General features: G+C 34.4%; 1 protein-coding gene across 2 annotated transcripts in view; it reads left to right on the top strand.

Moving 5' to 3' along the window:
• Positions 1 to 21,701, top strand: part of RIMS1 (regulating synaptic membrane exocytosis 1) — a 494,019-nt gene that overhangs the window by 203,390 nt on the left and 268,928 nt on the right. Inside the window, exon 4 of one of the 2 annotated variants that reach the window (XM_023219183.1) lies at positions 703 to 714. The exons of the other annotated variant lie outside the window; for it this stretch is intronic. Within the exon in view, the coding sequence (XP_023074951.1) occupies positions 703 to 714 (12 nt within the window). The remainder of the gene's footprint in view (positions 1 to 702; positions 715 to 21,701) is intronic. 2 annotated transcript variants of the gene reach the window in all.

Below are 21,701 nucleotides of genomic sequence, written 5' to 3'. Positions count from 1 at the left end.
GAGAGGACACTCAGGCCTAGTGTAGTTCATCTTTACTAAACCCAACCAATCTTCGAAAAAATATTTAAAGGAACAAAATAAAAGAAAGCACACATCTTAAGATATTTCAGTTGGAACGCAAGACAAAAACATTGTATAAGTTTTTTTTCTATAGCATAAATGTTGAAATGTGTAGCACAAATAAATATTGCCGGTGGAATAGTTTATAGTCAAAATGGTTAGCATATTTCTCTTCCCATTTTTGTTTATTATAAACATTTATCATTCTTAGATTTTCCCAAGTTATGACTCTCAATGTTTTAACAATAATTTGACAAAATTATTCATACAATTTTATGCATTTTAATAAAATATTTTTCAATAATAGGTAGACTACATGTGGTAGTGAATTAACCTTCTTTATGAAGAATATTTTAAATCTAGATTTACTAATCCAAGTTCTAAAATTTTAGGAAATTATTCTGCCTAACTCATATCTAACGTATAGCAGGACCCATAATATGGGCATTTTCAATGAAGGATTGAACAATGACTAATTTTTAGGGAGAGTAAACGTTTACTTTTCAAAATTGTTGTGCTTTAGTACTTTGAAGAAACACATAATTGTTTTCTTAAAGCCAATTTATTAATACATGGCTCAATTTTGTTTTTCTCTTCTTTTTCTTCTTTCTCTACTCTGCTTCCTTGGATGCTTTCCCAAAGGAGGACAAAGTGGTTAGAATCCATACTTTCTTTTCTAATATTTGTTCTTGTATTGTTGTGAACTTTATTAAGTGAATGTTGCACCTAGTGTTGTGAATAACTATATTTCACGAAGAAATTATATACTAAGAAGAGCTCATTTCCAGTTCTCATGAAAAAAATGAACATTTAAGACTATTACAGAGTTTGATATTAATAGATGAAGTCTGGATAGTTTGAGTTCATGATGACAGTGAAATTTTAATATAATTTATATCACTGCAAGCTCATTTATCTGCTTAACTCTGAGTTTTGATGATTATTCCAACTACTTTCAGAAACAATAAATTCTAATGGGCTCTACCTGTTTCAACATGCAAAGGCAGGTGATTTGAAACTTTATTGTGGAAGGAACGGAAAGCACTTAGTAGAGGGAATGGATCAAATGCAAGTAAAGAGGCCAAAGTATAATTATTTTTCTATAGAACACAAGTAGCAGAGTTGTCATATTGAACCACATTTTGCCTTTTTCTTCTCTCCTGTGCATATGAATAACTTGTTAGGAGAGTAAAAGGCCACTTTTAACTCTTATCAGCTGTAGAAACCACAGAGGCTGTTTGTGCCTGGGAAGATGGGCTCCAAGTAGGATCTTCAGTCAGCCTTTCCTTGGTATACATACTATACACCTTCATTTGGTGTAAATTACAACTTCCTCACAGCTCATTAATCTACGAATATGAGACTGAGACAATGAGTATTTCAGGTTCAATATATCAACTGAGCTGCCTTTGTTCAAAAATTGTATAGCTTATATGATACACTGCAGTGCATAATTAGCAAGCATGACATTAAATTGAACATTAATCTGTGTTTTTAAACTTATGCTAGTATATGCTCATAAATTTTTTCTATGAAAAAGAAATAGAGTTGAAAAATTATATAGGGTAATCTATTTTTGCCATTTATTTTTGCCTGTACCACTGATTGTATGTGGGATAATTTTAGGGGATATTATTATAATGCCAATTTTATCAATATTATTACTTTGGATGAGTCCACAGTCGAAACGTGAAATTTTAAGTTCCTTTTAAAGAGTAAAAGTGTAAGTAAATAATGCTGGCATTTAGGCAGATTTGGTGATGAAATTTAAACTGCTCTCCTGTAGGGCTGGCCAAACTCACTACCCCTTTGACAGCACTTCCCATAATGGTAGGTTATTTGTGCTTGTTATGATAATAGTGTAATGAGAGTACAGGTGGGTTTTGTAGACTCAGACTAAAAATAGAGTGGAAAGACCTGTAAAATATAATCACCTTCAACTATTTTCTTCACTTTGGTTAGAATGCATATATCTATCACTTTATTTCTAAGTACTCTGTCATAATTTCTTTAAAAACCATTTTAGCCTATTGAAGGAGTTCAATGAATGGCCTTTCTAGCCAAGGGAAACTGAAGCCACATTTTGTCTTAGCCATGTTAAAGAGAATAACTGACTATTACATGAAATATTTCATTGCCAGTTCTTTCCCTATTCCTCTGATCTCTTTTATTTTTTGGTAGAGAAATCATAATTTACATGTGTGTGGTGTTGGTATGGGTGGAAAGAGAAGAGAGATAAGGGTGAATAAAACTTTTCTAAAGGTAATCTTCATCTTGATCAATATAATAATAATAAATTCTACTTGATCTGTTAAATTGGTGAAGAGCTGTGATTAAAATAAAGGAGTATGTGATACGAAGTCCTAAGAATAGCTAATTTATAAATATTTGCTTTGTTAAGTCTAGCAGAACTATTGTCATATTTTCCATATCAGCAATATTTTATTTTAAAACTTCATCCTCAGCCTAAATCATGTCTAATAATAACTTGGAAGATTTTGTGTTTACTTGTAAAGAAAATTGCTGTCATAAAGAATGACTTTGTGATGGGCATATATAATGGTTGATAAAAGAAAATGATCTTGTCAAGTACATACTCTCATTGGCAAAATTATGATTATATTTTTTACTTCATTAAAAGCCCTCTTTGAAGCCTAAATATATAGCAATACTGTAAAATTTCCCATAGCCTGTTTAAACTACTTTTATCTTTGTTTTACTATTTGGTGGCAGAGGATTGAATTTAGATAGCTCTCTTGATAATATTTAACATTTGCTGCTGCTAAGCCAACTGAATTGAATCCTGCAAATTTAATTCCTTTGGGATTTCCCATAAATTTTCATCACTATTTTTTGTAGTAGGGATGATTGGTTGATGACTATAGCAACTAAAATGAACTTGCTATGTTTCTAGTTAATCTATATTTTCAGAAAGAAAGTGTCAGGTTTTATAAGTTGAGATTATTCTACAATAAATGTTAGCATTACTCTGAAAAATAGAACCTTCCTATTTTCTTATTCTTTCAAAATATGAAAGCTGAACATACCTACCTTTTAAGTATCACATATACAAAATAATTTTTATATCAAAGTAATAACAAGGCACTAAATTGACAAAGTTACAATTTTTCAACTAGTTTTTCATAACTATCCATTGATGTTTAAGACATCATACTAAATGATATGTTAGTAAATAAATATGCTTTTATAGAAAGACTTATAAAAGGTGGGAATTGGCTTGGATGGGACAGGATGTTGGCTTGAATGGTACAGTGCCAACTGAATTTGAAGCTGGCTGTATTATAAGGTGATGTCTGTGGGATGGTTGATTCTTAACAGCTTAAAAAACATTACTCTCAAAGACTCAACTCTTTAAATACCAAAGTGATGATTTGTTTTTTCTCTGGCTAGCATTAAAGGCAACCAAGAATAATAACCATTTTAAAAATGATTTGCATGATTGCATTAAATATTTATTCTTATTGTGAAAAGTCTTCTCAGAGTTATCCATATTTAGCTCTTGGCATGATGAAGCATATGATTCTAATTTACAACCTTCAATCTTTTGAAAAAGTTATTGTAAGAGTTTGCCTGGACCCACTTTTATGTTTTCTTCTTTTCATCTGGAAGTTTTGATAGATTTCTCTGACAAAAGTTCTCTTTGAAATTCTTCCCAGAAAAATAACATAAGTCTATATAGAAAGTTTATAAATATAGATAAATATATCAATAAGAAAAGTTTAGAATATATCAAGAAAACTTTCATTTGGCAGTTTGGGTGATTAGATTTCACAAGTTGTCTAGTTTTGCTGAGCTTATCCTAGAGAGGAATGAAACATCACATTGCAGAAACTTTTATGGAAGATAATTCAGAAAGCTGTGAATTTTTTATTACAAATCTATTTTTGAAATTTGCTAGCCTGTTTTTGAGATTTGCTAGCCTGTTTTAATATCTTGCATTCAGCATTACTATTCTTTAAACTTCATATGATTATTGCATATTGTGTATTATTGCATATTATCAAAGTCCTGGTTAGTCTTGGTTTTGTACCTTCCTGAATCATCTTTTAGTACAGTTATAACATCTGTTTCAATAAATTATAATTCTTCAAATCAATATTAAATAAGGATTCATAGTAGGACTATGGGAGCTGCTCAAGGGTATAGAAAAGTAGCCTTTTCTAGTGTAAGGGAAGGGCTATGGTAGAAACAGCTTCCACAAAGCTAAGGACTATGGACAAAATTCTTGATATCTTGGTGAACATACATTGTCAAATCTTATGTTTATGTATCTAGGAGTGGAATTACTGGGTCACATGAAAACTCTATGTTTATCCTTTTGCAAAACTGCCAGATTTTCCCCAAGCAGCTGCATAGCAGTAAATGGGGGTTTCAATTTCTCCACGTTTGTCAATGTTTGTTACTGTCTTTTTGATTAGGAGCCATCATACTGCATGGAAATGAAGTAGTATCTCATTATGGTTATCATAAAACTTTTTTTAGCCAAAATTATCAAACTTGTTTGATATCTCCAATGATTTGGTTTGTGTGAACTTTTGTTAATACATAAAAATGCTTCTAGGTTACTAATTTCTTGAGAATGAAATTTTTAAAGACATGGTCATAGTATTAGAAATTCAGTTTTTTTCTTCTCTGGGGATTCTTTATTTCTCTAAATTAGAATTATATAGGTACTTATTAATATGTATAAGTCAATCTGAACAGGAACTCTGAAATTCAAGGTAACTTGGAATTTAATATCTGTCTGTCTGGACTAACTATCCCTAGGATGAAATGTAAGAGATTTTTATGACCAGTTGAAATGACTACTTTTTAAGCTCACAAAGAGAACTAGCAGTTTCAGTTTTACCTCTCAGCCGTAGGTCCAAGATTAACAGTGAAACTTAAGTGCCTACTTTAAAAGGCTATTCTTTCATGGTGCATACTATATTTTCTTTAGTGAGTTTTCAGTAGCATTCAAACAGAGGCACATAAATACTGACAACCAGATTTTCTGTCATCTGCCACCCAACTTTCAATATACGCCTCATACCTGCCATCCAACAGATTTCATGGGCAGGGAGCCCCTGACCACTCCACTGCAGTTACCTATAATGGAGCTTCTGAACCACAGAGCTGGAAGTGGGGATAAGAAATGTTGGTAGCTGCTCCCTCTGGGACTGATACTGTAGTCTTTGAGAACTGGGGAGAGAGAGAGGGCCCATGTACTTGGCTGTACCTACCAAGAATATAATTTTCATCTTGCTGAGCATGGAGCAGAGAAGAAAGGAAGCTGGTTGTGGCTCAAGTCTCTTGGTGTTCTTATAAAAATTTAGTAGAGTTTCTTGAATAAATGTTTCTGCATTTGCTGTATACACTTCAGACAATTTTCAGATACTTTAAATGGCTGTTTTTTTTTTTTAAATAATTTTTATTAGTTATAGTTGTTTTGCTGGGAAGAAGGATCTGCAGAGGTCCTTACATTACCAGTCTAGAGCTACCCAAATAGACTCTTCATAGTTTTGTGTTAATTCATCCATGCACTTATTTATTTATTGAGTTATTTGTTTTTGAGAAAGGGTTTCACTCTATCATGCAGACTAGAGTGCCGTGGCACAATCACAGCTCATGGCAAACTAAACGTCCCAGGCTCAAACCATCTTTTCACCACAGCCTTCTGAACAGCTAGGACCACAGGTGTGCCTGGCTAATTTTTTTAAAAAAAATTTTTTAAAGTTTTGTAGTTATAGGGACTTCCTATGTTGCCCATGCTGGTCTCAAACCCCTAGGCTCAAGTGATCCTCTTGCTTTGGCCTCCCAAAGTACTGGAATTACAAGTGTGAGCCACCACATCAGCCTTTTTATTCATTTATTTATTCATTTGTTGGCTTACTGTCATCAGTAGTCTTATATGTAATTATTTTTATTTCAAAATTACTATCTCATTATTTTCAATAAATGCATTTTACATGGTAATTCATGCTAAGATGCTCTCTTTCTGTTCATTTTAATGTAAGTTATTTGTATTCAGGAAAATTGAATTGCATTTCATCACTAAGCTTACTTTTGTTTAACCAAGTGGCCACTAATATTAATTATTATCATTAAGAGTAAAGTCTATTCCTTGGGTTACATGAACTCATTCATTTATTCATTCATTCAGGGACTTTTAATTCAATTTTATTAAGACTACATTAGGTTAAATGGTTAATATGCAACATAGATAAACACTTTCTTTTGCAAGTTTATTATTTAATAAATTCAGCTTAAAATGTGTATCTATATACATATGTATACTTATAGTATAACTATAATGCTATATTGATGCATAATAATTTTATGGAATGTTGTATTAAAGAATAAATAGAATTCCCTCAAATTTCCCCTTAGTGTTCGGGATGACAACTATCTAGTAATTCAGCCAACACCCCACCAAACCTTTTAGTGCCAAAAGTATCTTGTGCCGATTGGCTTTTAAGCCACAAATCTACTAGACTATGACTATTCCTCATATTCTATTTATTAAAGAATAAATAGAATTTTTCTTTAATTTCAAATTTGGGAAAATATGTTCTAAATTTATTAGTTTTGCAGTTACTTTAAAAACTTTAAAAATATGTTCTAAATCTTGTAATCATAACTTGAAATTAGATATGTAGATCTTAAAAAATCCTTGTTTTTATTTATGGCCTTACTAAGGCATTTAACAAATACATTTATTCACTGGCCAATTTATTTTGTTTTTGTATGTATATGTATATATGTAATAGTTTTTTCATACACAAACTTCAACAGCAATTGTTTTGTTTTCAGAAAGTAATCCATTTGAATCACTTTATAATTGTGGCAAAATAATTTTGTGCGTTTAATTTATGAACATCTTTATTATAAAAGACTTAATTTTTATAAAAATCAATCAAGTGTTTTCATTGACCAATAAAGTGCTGTTACAGCAAATTATATGGGAAAGAGTAGAAAACGAAATCTTTCATGGAGAAAATAATATGCCTTGTGACTCTTCAACTACTTCTATGGAATTTGAAAATGTCCATGTCTTTTAAACTACATAGAAACAGAAGACCAACAGTGTCAGTCATTGAGCCAATGTGCAGTTATAATGTTTTTCAACACAAGCTAAAACAGGAATGACTATCACAAGGAGAAGATGCACTTGATGGACAGTATCAGAGAAGTTTCTAGGTACGGCAGTAAGTCAAGCCTCAGATCAGTAGTTGGGATTTTTCTTGTTTTGTTTGCTGCTGTTTTTATTGTTTGTTTGTTTATTTTAATTTTAGACATGGTTAAAACTTGTATTACGGCTGGGCACGGTGCCTAACGCCTGTAATCCCAGTACTTTGGGAGGCCGAGGTGGGTGGATCACAGGGTCAGGAGATTGAGACCATCCTGGCTAACACGGTGAAACCCCGTCTCTACTGAAAATACAAAAATTAGCTGGGCATGGCGGGCACCTGTAGTCCCAGCTGCTGGGGAGGCTGAGGCAGGAGAATGGTGTGAACCCGGGAGGTGGAGCTTGCAGTGAGCCTAGATTGCACCACTACACTCGAGCCTGGGCAACAGAGCGAGACTCCACCTCAAAAATAAATAAATAAATAAATAAATAAATAAAAATAAAACTTGCATTACTTTTTACAATGACTTTGTTAAATTATGTGTCAGACTAGTGTATGATTGTTCCGCATAAAAAATATATCCCTCTACATACTGCTTTAAATGTGTCCCAGAGATTCTGGTATGTTGTGTCTTCGTTCTCATTGGTTTCAAAGAACATCTTTATTTCTGCCTTCATTTTGTTATGTACCCAGTAGTTATTCAGGAGCAGGTTGTTCATTTTCCATGTAGTTGAGTCATTTTGAGTGAGTTTCTTAATCCTGAGTTCTAGTTTGATTGCACTGTGATCTGAGAGACAGTTTGTTGTAACTTCTGTTCTTTTACATTTGTTGAGGAGTGCTTTACCTCCAACTATGTGGTCAATTTTGGAATAAGTGTGATGTGGTGCTGAGAAGAATATATATTCTGTTGATTTGGGGTGGAGAGTTCTGTATGTCTGTTAGGTCCACTTGGTTTAGAGCTGAGTTCAATTCCTGGATATCCTTGTTAACTTTCTGTCTCGTTGATCTGTCTAATGTTGACAGTGGGGTGTTAAAGTCTCCCATTATTGTTGTGTGGGAGTCTTAAGTCTCTTTGTAAGTCTCTAAGGACTTGCTTTAACAGCCCGGGTGCTCCTGTATTGGGTGCATATATATTTAGGATAGTTAACTCTTCTTGTTGAATTGATCCCTTTACCATTATGTAATGGCCTTCTTTGTCTCTTTTGATCTTTGTTGGTTTATAGTCTGTTTTATCAGAGACTAGGATTGCAACCCCTGACTTTTTTTGTTTTCCATTTGCTTGGTAGATCTTCCTCCATCCCTTTATTTTGAGCCTATGTGTGTCTCTGCACGTGAGATGGGTCTCCTGAATAAAGCACACTGATGGGTCTTGACTCTTTATCCAATTTGCCAGTCTGTGTCTTTTAATTGGAGCATTTCGTCCATTTACATTTAAGGGTAATATTTTTATGTGTGAATTTGATCCTGTCATTATGACGTTAGCTGGTTATTTTTCTCGTTAGTTGATGCAGTTTCTTCCTAGCATCGATGATCTTTACATTTTGTCATGCTTTTGCAGTGGCTAGTACCTGTTGTTCCTTTCCATGTTTAGTGCTTCCTTCAGGAGCTCTTGTAGGGCAGGCCTGGTGGTGACAAAATCTCTCAGCATTTGCTTGTCTGTAAAGGATTCTATTTATCCTTCACTTATGAAACTTAGTTTGGCTGGATATGAAATTCTGGGTTGAAAATTCTTTTCTTTAAGAATGTTGAATATCGGCCCCCACTCTCTTCTGGCTTATAGAGTTTCTCCTGAGAGATCCGCTGTTAGTCTGACATAGTGTTGGAAGTTCTGGCCAGGGCAATCAGACAGGAAAAAGAAATAAAGGGTATTCAGTTAGGAAAAGAGGAAGTCAAATTGTCCCTGTTTGCAGATGACATGATTGTATATTTAGAAAACCCTGTCATCTCAGCCCAAAATCTCCTTAAGCTGATAAGCAACTTATGGAACTAAAAAAGAGCCTACATTGCCAAGACAATCCTAAGCCAAAAGAACAAGGCTGGAGGCATAATGCTACCTGACTTCAAACTATATTACAAGGCTACAGTAACCAAAACTGCATGGTACTGGTACCAAAACAGAGATATATACCAATGGAACAGAAAAGAGCCCTCAGAAATAAAACCACACATCTACAACCATCTGATCTTTGACAAAACTGACAAAAACAAGAAATGGGGAAAGGATTCCCTATTTAATAAATGGTGCTGGGGAAACTGGCTGGCCATAATTAAATGAGAGAAGAAAGAGGTTCATTTCAATTCTGACATATTATATGTATATTAAATGTTGATAGTGTAACTGCAGTAAATCATTCTTAGAAACTAACGTTTATTAGGCATGTCTTTCTCAAACACTAGATTGATCACAAGGCCTAATTCCTGTGGTGTTTATATCAGAGATTCCACAACAGCCTTAGCATTCACTTGTATCAGCCCAGTTCCATTCTGTTTTTGTTTGTTTGTTTGTTTGTTTGTTAGTTTTTGGTTTTGTTTTGTTTTTTTCAGACAGGGTCTCACTCTGTTGCAGGGCTCACTGCAGCCTTGACTTCCCTAGGCTCAGGCTGTCATCCTATCTCAACCTTCTCTAACTGGGACTGAAGTGAATCTCCTGTAGCTGAGACTGACGTGGCTGAGACCATCTTGGCTTCCTGCAGCTGGGACTACAGGTGCCCACCACCACACTTGGCTAATTTTGTGCTTGTGTGTGTGGAGACTGGGGTTTTACCATGTTGCCCAGGCTGGTTTGGAATTTGTGGGCTCAAGTGATCCTCCTGCCTCTGCCTCCCAAAGCGCTAGGATTACAGTTGTGAGCCACTGGGCCTTGCCCAGTTCCATTGTTTTTAATTGTTATTCCTTGACCACATCATCACCGCTGAACTATTTTAAGAAACAAAACAATACTGTCACCTAACTTAGTATTTCATTTCTATTATGTACCAGGATCATATGTTCCCTTATTTTTTATTTAAAGTTCTCTCTTTTCATGGAGATTGAAGAAACAAAAGACTATCCTCCTGTCCTCACTGTGGGTTAACTACAAGTAAATGTATCTCATTTTTCCCTATCTATATTGGATCCGATTTTTCCTGTATCTTTGAAATTTTAAAACTAAAGTTTCAGTTTTTAGTGAAGAGTAAAAGTTGTGATCTTAAGATTAATTCGTGGATATGGTGTATAAAAGGTAATAGGGAGTGTCTAAAATAAAGAAATTGTATATTAGCACTTCTTATGTTTCCACCTCAAAACTATTCTTTAAAAAGCAATTTTGATGAGCCTGTTTTGGATGTCTTTAATGTTTCTTTGTATTCATGATAAAAGAAAAAAATGTTTAAAGACATGGATATTTGGCAGTGTCTTATTAAAGTTGCTTGGTTCTTTGTGTGTTCTTTTGATCTGTAGGCATGCCTTTCTTTAGCCTTGATCATTGTTTCTCACTTATCTACTTTGACCTCTCCTTTCTATTACCCAATGTATGTTGAATTTTCTGTACCTACCTTCTCATACTTTTTCTCATCATCTTCACCACCTTCCATTAGTAATATTTTTCAAACTCTCAAAGCTACGCTTACATGATTATTCATCCAGGTAAATTTGAATGATCTGAAAACAAAATTTTGTGATATCACGTTGTCCTGTTTTCATGGAAAAAATGTCTTCTCATAACCCCTTACAAATATGAATTGCAGTTTTCTTTTTAATGTAATTTTCCCAAATTCTTATAATACTGTATAATATGGCTGTTTCTCAGAGAAACATTTGCTCTGATTCCTCAGTAAAGTTCCAGTTTTTCAAGTTTTCATCCATTGGTTCGTTTTTGGAATTTTATATTGATTTTCTTCTAAATTTTAGTTTTAGATAAACAGGAGAGTTTTACTTTTCTATGAGTCCCATCTGTCCATTTCTTGAAAAGTCTATGAATGATGCAACAAGTAGGATGCCAGGCAGCAGGGAGTTTAGGGCAGGGTTTCTGGGAGAGGTGTCTCTCTGGGCCACTCCCACTCTAGCATTCCTAGTCTGCATTCCTTTGGTAGCGTCCTCAGTACTGTTCAGGGGATTCAGATTTCTTTCCCTCCAACAGTCCCATGGATCATACTTGTCTCCAGCCTCTGGAGATGCCTCTGAACTTCCAAGTATCTATAACAGAGTTCTAATTGTCCTAGTAAATAGTGAGACCACCAAAGAGGCTTCAGCCTGGTAGCCAAATACATTAGCAGATGTTTAATAAGCATCTCAAATTTAACATGTAAAACCCAATCCCTGCTTTAGCTCTCCAAACCTGCTTATTTCGGCCTTCTTCACTGCAGTAAATGACTTATACATCATTAAAGTTAACAAAACTAAAAACTTTGGAATCCTCCTGGCCTTTCTTCCCTCTGCATCCAATTCATCAGGAATTTGGCTCTGTCTTCAAAATATATCCACAATGCAACCTCCTCTTACCACCTCCACTTTCGTCAAACTGGTGCAAGACACCTTCTAGTCTGGTTTATTGCATTGAACCCCTAATTGGCCTTTCCTCCTCAACACCTCATCCTCCACCCCACTCCCAAAGACAAATCTGAGTGAGAATAATTGTTTGAATGTGTAAACCAGACCATACCATGTACATCTATGCTCAGAACCCTCCAGTGGCTTCCCGTCTCATCCAAAGTGAAAGCAAAGACACCTACAATTATACCCAACACCTTGCATCATCTGTACTTCACACATACACACATCATCTCCTGTCACTGTCCTACCTACCTGCTACCTTCCGCTCACTGTGTTCTTCCTGGTCCTAGTGCATACTAAACAAAACCCTGCCTCAGGCTCCTAGCATAACTCTTTTTTTTCCTGGAACATTATTGCCACTTCTCACTCCCAAACTCTCTTCAGGTCTCTGTTCAAACATTACCTTATCAAAGAGGCCCACTGTAATTACTCCATATAAAATTATAGCCACAGCCCAACCATAGAACATCCTTTCTTTTTACCATGTTTGATTTTTCTCCATAGTACTTCACCCTGTGAAATACATATCTATCTATTTCTTTGTTCATTGCCAGCTCTGTAGAAAAGGGGGACCTTAACTTTGTAGTATTCTCAGTGCCAGCAACCTTGCCTGGCACAGATAAGCATTCGAAATATGTGATGAATGTTGAGAAGTGTTTGAGTTCTGAGTTTGTGGAGTCAGTTTCATGTTACTGGGGCAAAGTATCACCTCTCAATTAGCACAATCCCTCTACCTTGAGAATCCCAACAGGCAAAGCCCTGCTGTACCTAGTATGCTATATTTGCCATGGAAAGGTAATGAAATAAATGAAATTTGCAGCCACACGGCAGTGTGCAGAGTCATGGTATAGTTATTTAAGGCTTTTTCTGCCCTTACCCACTGCACCTCCCGTTTAGTCTGTCCTTACTCTAGGATCATGTGTCATTTAATTTAGGGATCTCTGGGGAAAACCTGTTTACTTCAAAGGTTTCCCTTCATCTGTCTTGGATCGTAGATTGACCATTGTTTTACTAGGCTTGATTCTTATCTCCATAACTTCCAAAATTTTCTCAAGGTTTCTACTTTATTAATGATATCCATCCTTGTGTCATGGAATATGTCTAGATTTTATTCTTATTTTTATACTTACATAGCATTTGAAAGATTAGGAAATTGTGTTTTTGAACTGAAACTCTGTTAAGTAATTTTGATAAATTTGAACTTTCGGAAAAATAATGGAAGGCCTTGAATAAAGTAGTAGCCCTCTGCCAATTGAATAACTTCTAGCTTTTATGTTGACATTCTACATGATTAATTTTTAAACTTTCTTTTGAATTCTAGAATAAGCAGCAAAAAAATAATTAAAAATTACTTTTTTGGTAAACATATTCAAATATTACTTTAGTACTTTTATTTTCTTTCCTATAAACCCCAAGTGTTTTTTCCTCTTTAATTCTTAATATTTTCAACTCTTACTGGGCTGACCACACATTAGTGAAATTCGGTGACTTTGTATCTTAGTGACTGCAATGGGAAAATACACACCAAAAATGCAAATGATATTGAAATATCAGAGAAAAATATAGAATTCTCAATTAGTGGTTGGTCCTGTGCAATAAATGCTGTATGCAAGTCACTTTTTAATCATTTCACTCTTTGCCCTAAAACACATTAAAAGACACAAATAATGTAATCTACAATATATTCATTTTTTAATAATGGGACTGTTTTATGAACTATAATTATGTCAAACATCAAATGAACATTGAGTAATTATTCTCTAATGCATCTTGAAATTATTTTAAAGAGAAAAACGTTTCAATTATAGAAACTCATTGTTGAACTGTAGCTACTCTGCCATTGGTGAAGTAAGATATTGTGATGATAAGAGAAAATGAGGAAATTAGAATTTGACACAATGTAGTAAATGTAAGTCAGTCAAAAATATACTTTTATAATTTGTTTTTAAATTTGTGTATTATTTTAAATGTATAAAGAGTAGTTTCTAATATGCATTATTTCATGGAATTTTATTTACACTAGAGTCATATTAGTTATTACAGGCAAAATTCTTTATAGGTGTATAAGAAAAATGAGGCTATAGAAGTTTAGTGATTTTCTATACATCATAAAGTTGACAGCATGTGGTTGAAAATCCAGGGCACTTATGTCAGAGCTCCTGACTTTTAAATAAGATCATTTGATTAATTTATGTCAAGACAAATTCTTGTTATAAAAATTTTATGCTTATATATTTTAAAGGAAATATCAAAATTTTTTTTGTTAATTCCTTCACTTTGCTGTTTGCCTGGGTGACATGAGCCATGCTTAATTTCCGTGGTGCTTGTGCTCAGCGTTTATAGTACCACAAGTATAGTAAACACTCAGTGAACTTTGAATGAGTGAGTGAATGAATGGCACTTCTCTGTACCTTTTTTTCTTTAATTAAGTTGTTTTGAAACTCCAGTGTTTGAAGCTATAAAACATAATTTTGTATTTTAGGATATCTGTTTCCTAAAATAAAATCATTAGAACTGTACTTAGCTATTGTTGTGGAGCTGTCTCATCAAACCTATGATCTCTGGCTTTGAATTCTCTATTCAGATTTTATGGTATGAGAGGGATGTTTGGTCTTCTTCCTCACACAAAGTTCTAGAAGATACTTGAGTTGAGCAGAATAAAAAGAGGCTCCCATAAGCTCTTTTGTTTAACCATGTCCAAATATAAATTACCTACTGAACACTGCATATATGATAAGTGGAAACAGGTAGATTTTAATGTTTTGGAACATTCACTCAAATCTTTCAAGTAATCCAGTTGCTGTTTCATGAATGCTTCTTAATCTTACACTTCTTGGTCAGTGATTTATTATTAATTGGAATGTATTACTTAAATTCATACCTTTGACTGGCATATGAGTTTGATTACAGACATTGAATTTTCTTAGACATACCTAAAATAGCACATTTTTAACAAAGCACAGTATTATTAGAAACTGATTTCATCCATTACTTTAATTCACATTTTTATTAGAAAAAACATCTATTTAGAATTCTGTGGCCTAAATACATAATGTATATAGTATTTTTGCTCTCCTTCTTATGTCAATCAAATGTACAGTGTCAAGTTGATGAATTTACAAAGCGATTAAATTTGTTACCTATATTTGAGATTGCCTTTATCTAGGTTTATCAATACTCTGTAAGAATTTCTTCCCACTTAGACTTTTGGTTAGTGCATTAGAAAGTATTTGAGTAAATAAAAATTCTAAAATAGTATTATTCCATAATAAGTTACTGTATGTTTTTGTGATTTTTAGAGGCTTTTGCCGGTGTTATTTTTGCTTTTTAATTTCAGGAAGCTAAAACTTTGTAACAAATTATACCATGAGAATTGGATATAGCAAATAACTAATGTCCTACATCTCTCTCAACTGTAGGGTTAATATTATTTAATGTAGGGTATATATGGAAAAATGACAGCTGAAGGTTCATTCGTATCCTTTAGTTCTTTTTTAAATATCTTTTATTTCTTATATTAAGATGGTTTCATTCGAACCTAACTTTTTTTTTGTTTGCATTCACAGAAACCTTCAAAAATATCTTTAAAATATTTCATTCAAAATTGTGATACAGATGTAAATGTACATGTTTAAACATATTTAGAACTAGAGACTATGGCTAGCAGGAATAATTCTTACTGACAGAATATAAATATGTAATTACTGTATATTTTTGTTTAGGAATAGTATACATCTTTTCTATTCCTACTTGATGTATTTCTTGTGACATTGCTGAAATGACCAGTGACGCAGTCTGGACTAGAGTGAGAAGCACTGCAATTAATGCTAGAGAATCTGAATTTAGTCACAATCTAACCTGTCTTCGAAGTATTGGCAACTCACTTGAAGTATCTCTGACTCAACTCTTATACAGAAAAAATAGGCAGTGCCCAACACTAGTTCTCTTACTGCTTGGCTTAGACCATGGGGATCTTTATTAGGTTGGTAACAAGAGTCATCAAGATGTGTCAGTACAGATGTTGGAGGAAGGGATGTTGTCACATCAGAAACTAATTCTGAGTGGGAGTCAAGGTGTACAAAAAGGAGATGAAAGAGAGCTAGCCCAGAGACCATTGTTCGAATCCAAGAAAACTGGAAGTAGACTGAAGACAGTTTTACTGTGTAGTGTTTCATATAAATGTAACACAGGATGCAGTTCCACAAATTTATACTCATATGATTGACTCTTTCAAATCCCCACTTACTTACATTTAGGCAATTATTTAATCTTCTTAATTTCCCTACTTTATAGAGGTCTGCAGACTTTTTCCATAAAGGACAAAAAAGTAAATATCCTAGGCTTTATGAGCTTTACAGTCTCAGTTACAACTATTCACATTTGTCTTTATGCCTATATATAGTCATAGATAATACAAATAGATGTGGCCATGATCCAATAAATTACATATGGAAACTGAAATTTTATGTAATTTTTATGTGTCATGAAATATCAATTTTTAAATTTCTTCTCTCACCATTAAAAATATAATAGTTATTAATTTGTAAAACATTACCATTGAAAATATTACCAATTGCAGAGGCAGACATTTTTGGGCTAATATTTATTGAACACATAATATTGTTACAGTATTCTCAGTTGTAAGTGTGTATGTATCATAAATTCATGTGTTATTATTTAATCATCACGACAGCCTTATTAATATCTTCATATGACAGATGAGAAAATTGAGTCACAGCACAATTGCTCCAGGTCATGTTTGATTTGCTCTATGCTTCTCTTGGAGAATTCCATTCCTCATATCTGGTCACTTTAAACTCTAAGCCAGTGCATACACATCTTCTGAGGGGCTTGTTTAAAGGCAGATTTGTTGGTGTCACTCCCAGAAATTTTAATTCAGTAAGTTTGGAATGGGGCTAAAAAATCTGCATTTCTAATAATCTTTCTCTTAGTTCCTGAGCCATACAAAATGGATGGCAGGCGGAATTTGGCCTGTAGGTCATAAGTTTCTGACCCCTCTTTAGTACAATAGCTCTTTCTTCTGATCAGTACTGTCAATCAGTCCTAAGTGGAACAAAAGAAGCAGTAAGAATGTTCTGTAAGCATCTGTTAAGTCCATTTGTTCTCTGGTATAGTTTAAGTCTATTGTTTCTATGTTGACTTTCTCTCTTGATCTGTCTAGTTCTGTCAGTAGAATATTAAAGCCTCTCACTGTTATCGTTCTCATCAGCACATATAACATTCTCCAAGACAGACAAAAACAAGTCTAAATAAATTTAAGAAAATCGAAATCATATCAAGTATCTTCTCAGACAACAGTGGAATAAAACTGGAAATCAACTCTAAAAGGAACCCTCAAAACTACAGAAATACATGGAAATTAAATAATATACTCTTGAAAATTATTTTTAGCTTAACAATGAAATGAAGATGCAAGTTAAAAAATTCTTTGAAATGAATGGTAGTAGTAACACAACTTATCAAAACCTCTGGGATTCGGCAAAAGCAATGTTAAGAGGAAAGTTCATAGTGTTAAATGCCTACATCAAAAAGTCTAAAATAGCTCAAATAGACAACCTAATGTCACATCTCAAGGAACTAGAGAAACAAGAATAAACTCAACCCAAACCTAACAGAAGGAAAGAAATAACAAAGATCAGAGCAAAACTAAATGAAATTGAAATAAAATAATACAAAAGAGAAATGAAACTAAAAATCAGTTATTTAAAAAGATATACAAAATCAACAGATCACTGGTGAGATTAACCAACAAAAGAAGAAAGAAGATCCGAATATGCTCAATTAGAAACAAAACTGGAGATATTATGACTGATACCACAAAAATACGAAAGATCATTCAAAGCTACTATAAAAACCTTTATGCACACAAACTGGAAAATCTAGAAGAGATGGATACATTCCTGGAAATATACAACACTTCTAGATTAAATCAGGAAGACACAGAAACCCAGAACAGATCAATAACAAGATTTGGTATTTGCCATTATGGGAGGCTTTATCCACTGATTCCCCCTATTTTATTTTATTTTTTTTCAGTAATTAAAAAAAATGCCAATAAGTAAAAGTCCAGGGCCAGATGGATTCACAGCTGAATTCTATCACTCAAAGAATTGGTACCAATATTATTGAAACTATTCCAAAAAATATAGAAAGATGGAATCCTCCCTAAATCATTCTATGAAGCCAGTATTACCCTAATACCAAAACCACGAAAGGACATAACAAAGAAAGGAAACTACAAACTGATACTCCTGATGAACATGGAATAGATGCAGAAATCTCCAACAAAATACTAGCTAATTAAATCCAACAGCATATCAAAAAGATAATACATCATGATCAAGTGGGTTTCATACCAGGTATGCAGGGATGTTTTCACATAAGCAAGTCGATAAATGTGATACATCACATAAACAGAAGTAAAACAAAAATCATATGATTACCTGAATAGATGTAGAAAAAGTATTTGACAAAACCCAGCGTCCCTTTACTATAAAAACTCTCAACAAAATAGTCATAAAGGGGACCTACTTCAAAATAATAAAAGCCATATATGATAGACCCACAGCAAACATACTGAATGGGGGAAAAGTTGAAAGCATTTCCCCTGAGAACTGAAACAAGACAAGGATACCCACTTTTACCACTTCCATTCAGCATAGTACTGGAAGTCCTGGCCAGACCAATCAGACAAGAAAAAGAAATAAAAGACATTCAAATTGGGAAAGAGGAAGTCAAACAGTTGCTGTTCACCATTGATATGATTGTATACCCAAAAAACCTTAAAGACTCATCCATAAAGTGCCTAGATCTTATAAACGAATTCAGTAAAGTCTCAGGATACAAAATCAATGTACACAAATCAGTAACACTGCTACACACCAACGACCGAGCTGAGAATCAAATCAAGACCTCAGTCCCTTTCACAATAGCTGCAAAAAAATTATAAAATACTTAGGAATATACTTAACTGAGCAGTTGAAAAACCTGTACAAGGAAAAGTGCAAAATGCTGCTAAAAAATAATAGATGACACAAGAAAACAGAAGTACATCCCATGCTCATGGATAAGTAGAATCAATATTGTGAAAATGACCATAGAACCCAAAGCAATCTACATATTTAGGACAATTCCCATCAAAATACCATCATCATTCTTCACAGAACTAGAAAATATCATTCTAAAATTTATATGGAACCAAAAAAGAGCCTGAATAGCCAAAGCAACACTTAGGAAAGAGAACAAATCTGGAGGCATCACATTACCCAACTTCAAATTATACTACAAGGCTATAGTTACCAAAACAGCATGGTACTGGTATAAAAATAGGCACCTAGACCAGTGGAACATAATAGAGAACCAAGACATAAAGCCAAATATTTACAGCCAACTGATCTTTAACAAAGCATACAAGAACAAAAATTGGGGGAAGGAACACCCTATTCAATAAACAGTGCTGGGAAAATTGACAAGCCACATGTAGAAGAATGAAACTGGATCTTCACCTCTTACCTTAAACAAAAATCAGCTCGAGATGAATCGAGACTTCAATCTAAGACCTGAAACCATAAATATTCTGGAAGATAACATTGGAAAAACTCTTCTAGACATTAGCTTAGGCAAAAAATTCATGACTAAGACCCCAAAAGCAAATGCAACAAAAACAGTAATAAATAAAATGGGACCTAATTAAACTGAAAAACTTCTGCACACCAAAAGAAATAATCAGCAGAGGAAGCAGACAACCCACAAAATGGGAGAAGAGCTTCACAAACTATGCATTCAACAAAGGACTAATATCCTGAATCTACAAGGAACACAAAGAAATCAACAAGAAAAAAAAAAATTCCATCAAAAAGTGGGCAAAGAACACAAATAGACAATTCTCAAAAGAAGATATACAAGTGGCAAACAAATATATGAAAAAATGTGCAACATCACAGGAAAATGTAAATTAAAACCACAATGAGATACCACCTGCAAGAATGGCTATAATTAAAAAGTTAAAAAAAAAAAAAAAAAAAAAAAAGATGGTGACCTGGATGTGGTGAAAAGGGAACACTGCTCCACTGCTGGTAAGAAGGTAAACTAGTACAACAACTATGGAATACAGTTTGGAGATTCCTTAAACAATTAAAAGTTGAACCACCATATGATTCAGCAGTCCCACTACTGGGTATCTAGCCAAAGGAAAAAAGTCATTATGTGAAAAAGGTATATGCACATGCATAATTTTGAGAATGAAGATCCAAAGTCCCTTCTCAAAGCTTCTGTGTATTCATGTTTTATAAATTTGCTTATATCAGAGAAGAGACACCCATCCCAATGCATATTTCCCCACTACCAGAGGATTTTTCCATATATTTTGGTGCGTAGAGATGGTATTATTGACGTTATATTTTATATTTGTCTCTTTTCAGCAAAAGAAAAGTATCAGGTAGTTTTTAATTTGAGAGCTTGAATTTACTTCACCAACTATAGCTGCATTCTTCTTTCTCGTGGGCTAATACCAGTACATGCTGTGAAGGTTTTTTTTTTTTTTTTTTTTTTCCCTCCTTGTGTGTTTAGTGTCATTTGTATATATTCCACTGAAATGTATTCTGTTTTTCAACTTTTAGGGATATAAACTGTGCAGTGTACGTAAAGTTATTTAAATTATCTTAATTTTCATTAACTTAATTATGTCTTGAGTTTATTTTGTGAGGCCAGCCAGGAATTCAGTCTCAGTAATCATTGAAATTTAGTCTTCCAATTCTCCCAGGACCTCAGAGACGTACCTTATATAGACACTATCAAAGCACTGTAAAGGACCTTCCAGTCATCAAGTCTACACTGGCTACTACAGACACTCTCCACAGGTTCTATGCCCTACTTGATGCATGGCTATCTTTGATGAAGCTGAGTCCCTGTTCCTCTGGTCCAGCTTTTGGGGGAAATATAATTAAAAATAAAATCATCTTCCAACCCAGAAATCTTCTTCATGAAGGTAGTGGAGAAAGAAAACACTTTTTTGTTGAATAAGCATTAAGCCAAAATGTGATGCCTATCACAGGCAATCTGCTGAGATTGCAGAGACAGAAATAAATCTCACCCTTACCTACAACCAACTAGATACAACCCATTCCATACCTGTTCTCAAGATTAAAAATAACTAGTCCTTGGCCGGGCGCGGTGGCTCAAGCCTGTAATCCCAGCAGTTTGGGAGGCCGAGACGGGCGAATCATGAGGTCAGGAGATCGAGACCATCCTGGCTAACACGGTGAAACCCCGTCTCTACTAAAAAATACAAAAAACTAGCCGGGCGTGGTGGCGGGCGCCTGTAGTCCCAGCTACTCAGGAGGCTGAGGCAGGAGAATGGCGTGAACCCGGTAGGCGGAGCTTGCAGTGAGCTGAGATCCCGCCACTGCACTCCAGCCTGGGCGACAGAGCAAGACTCTGTCTCAAAAAAAAAAAAAAAAAAAAAAAAAAAAATAACTAGTCCTCTAGTAAGATTTGGCAGCAGCATTTAGCGCACATAGTTTGCCCTAAATTGGTAATTTGGGTGAATTGGTAACTATCTATGTTAGGAAATTGGCTTTGTCCAAAGGGAAAATAAGCTTCTCCTATTCTTATGACAAGAGATTGTTTGGCAACATGGAGCAAGGTGCCTGCTGAAGTTAGATCCCTACACTTCCACACAAACATAAAGAGGGGTGCTGTCTTCCTGGATGATTGCATTTCAAACAGACGGCTCCAGGTCCTTAAAAAAGACAATACCGGGTCATAAAGCTGGCAAAAGTCTTATTCAACCTTAAAAAAAGATGCACGTACATTTCAAAGGACGGAGAGAATTTAAATTAAATGCTCCGAGGAGACCAGAGAAGGAGGGAGTATCACTTGGACTCGGGAAGGGGAACATCACACACTGGGGCCTATCATGGGGAGGGGGGAGGGGGGAGGGATTGCATTGGGGAGTTATAC

This window comes from Piliocolobus tephrosceles, chromosome 5 (assembly GCF_002776525.5).
Source record: "Piliocolobus tephrosceles isolate RC106 chromosome 5, ASM277652v3, whole genome shotgun sequence".
Classification (NCBI taxonomy): Eukaryota; Metazoa; Chordata; class Mammalia; order Primates; family Cercopithecidae; genus Piliocolobus; species Piliocolobus tephrosceles.
The sequence above is the reverse complement of the archived record's forward strand: the minus strand, read 5'-3'. Positions and strand labels throughout refer to the sequence as shown.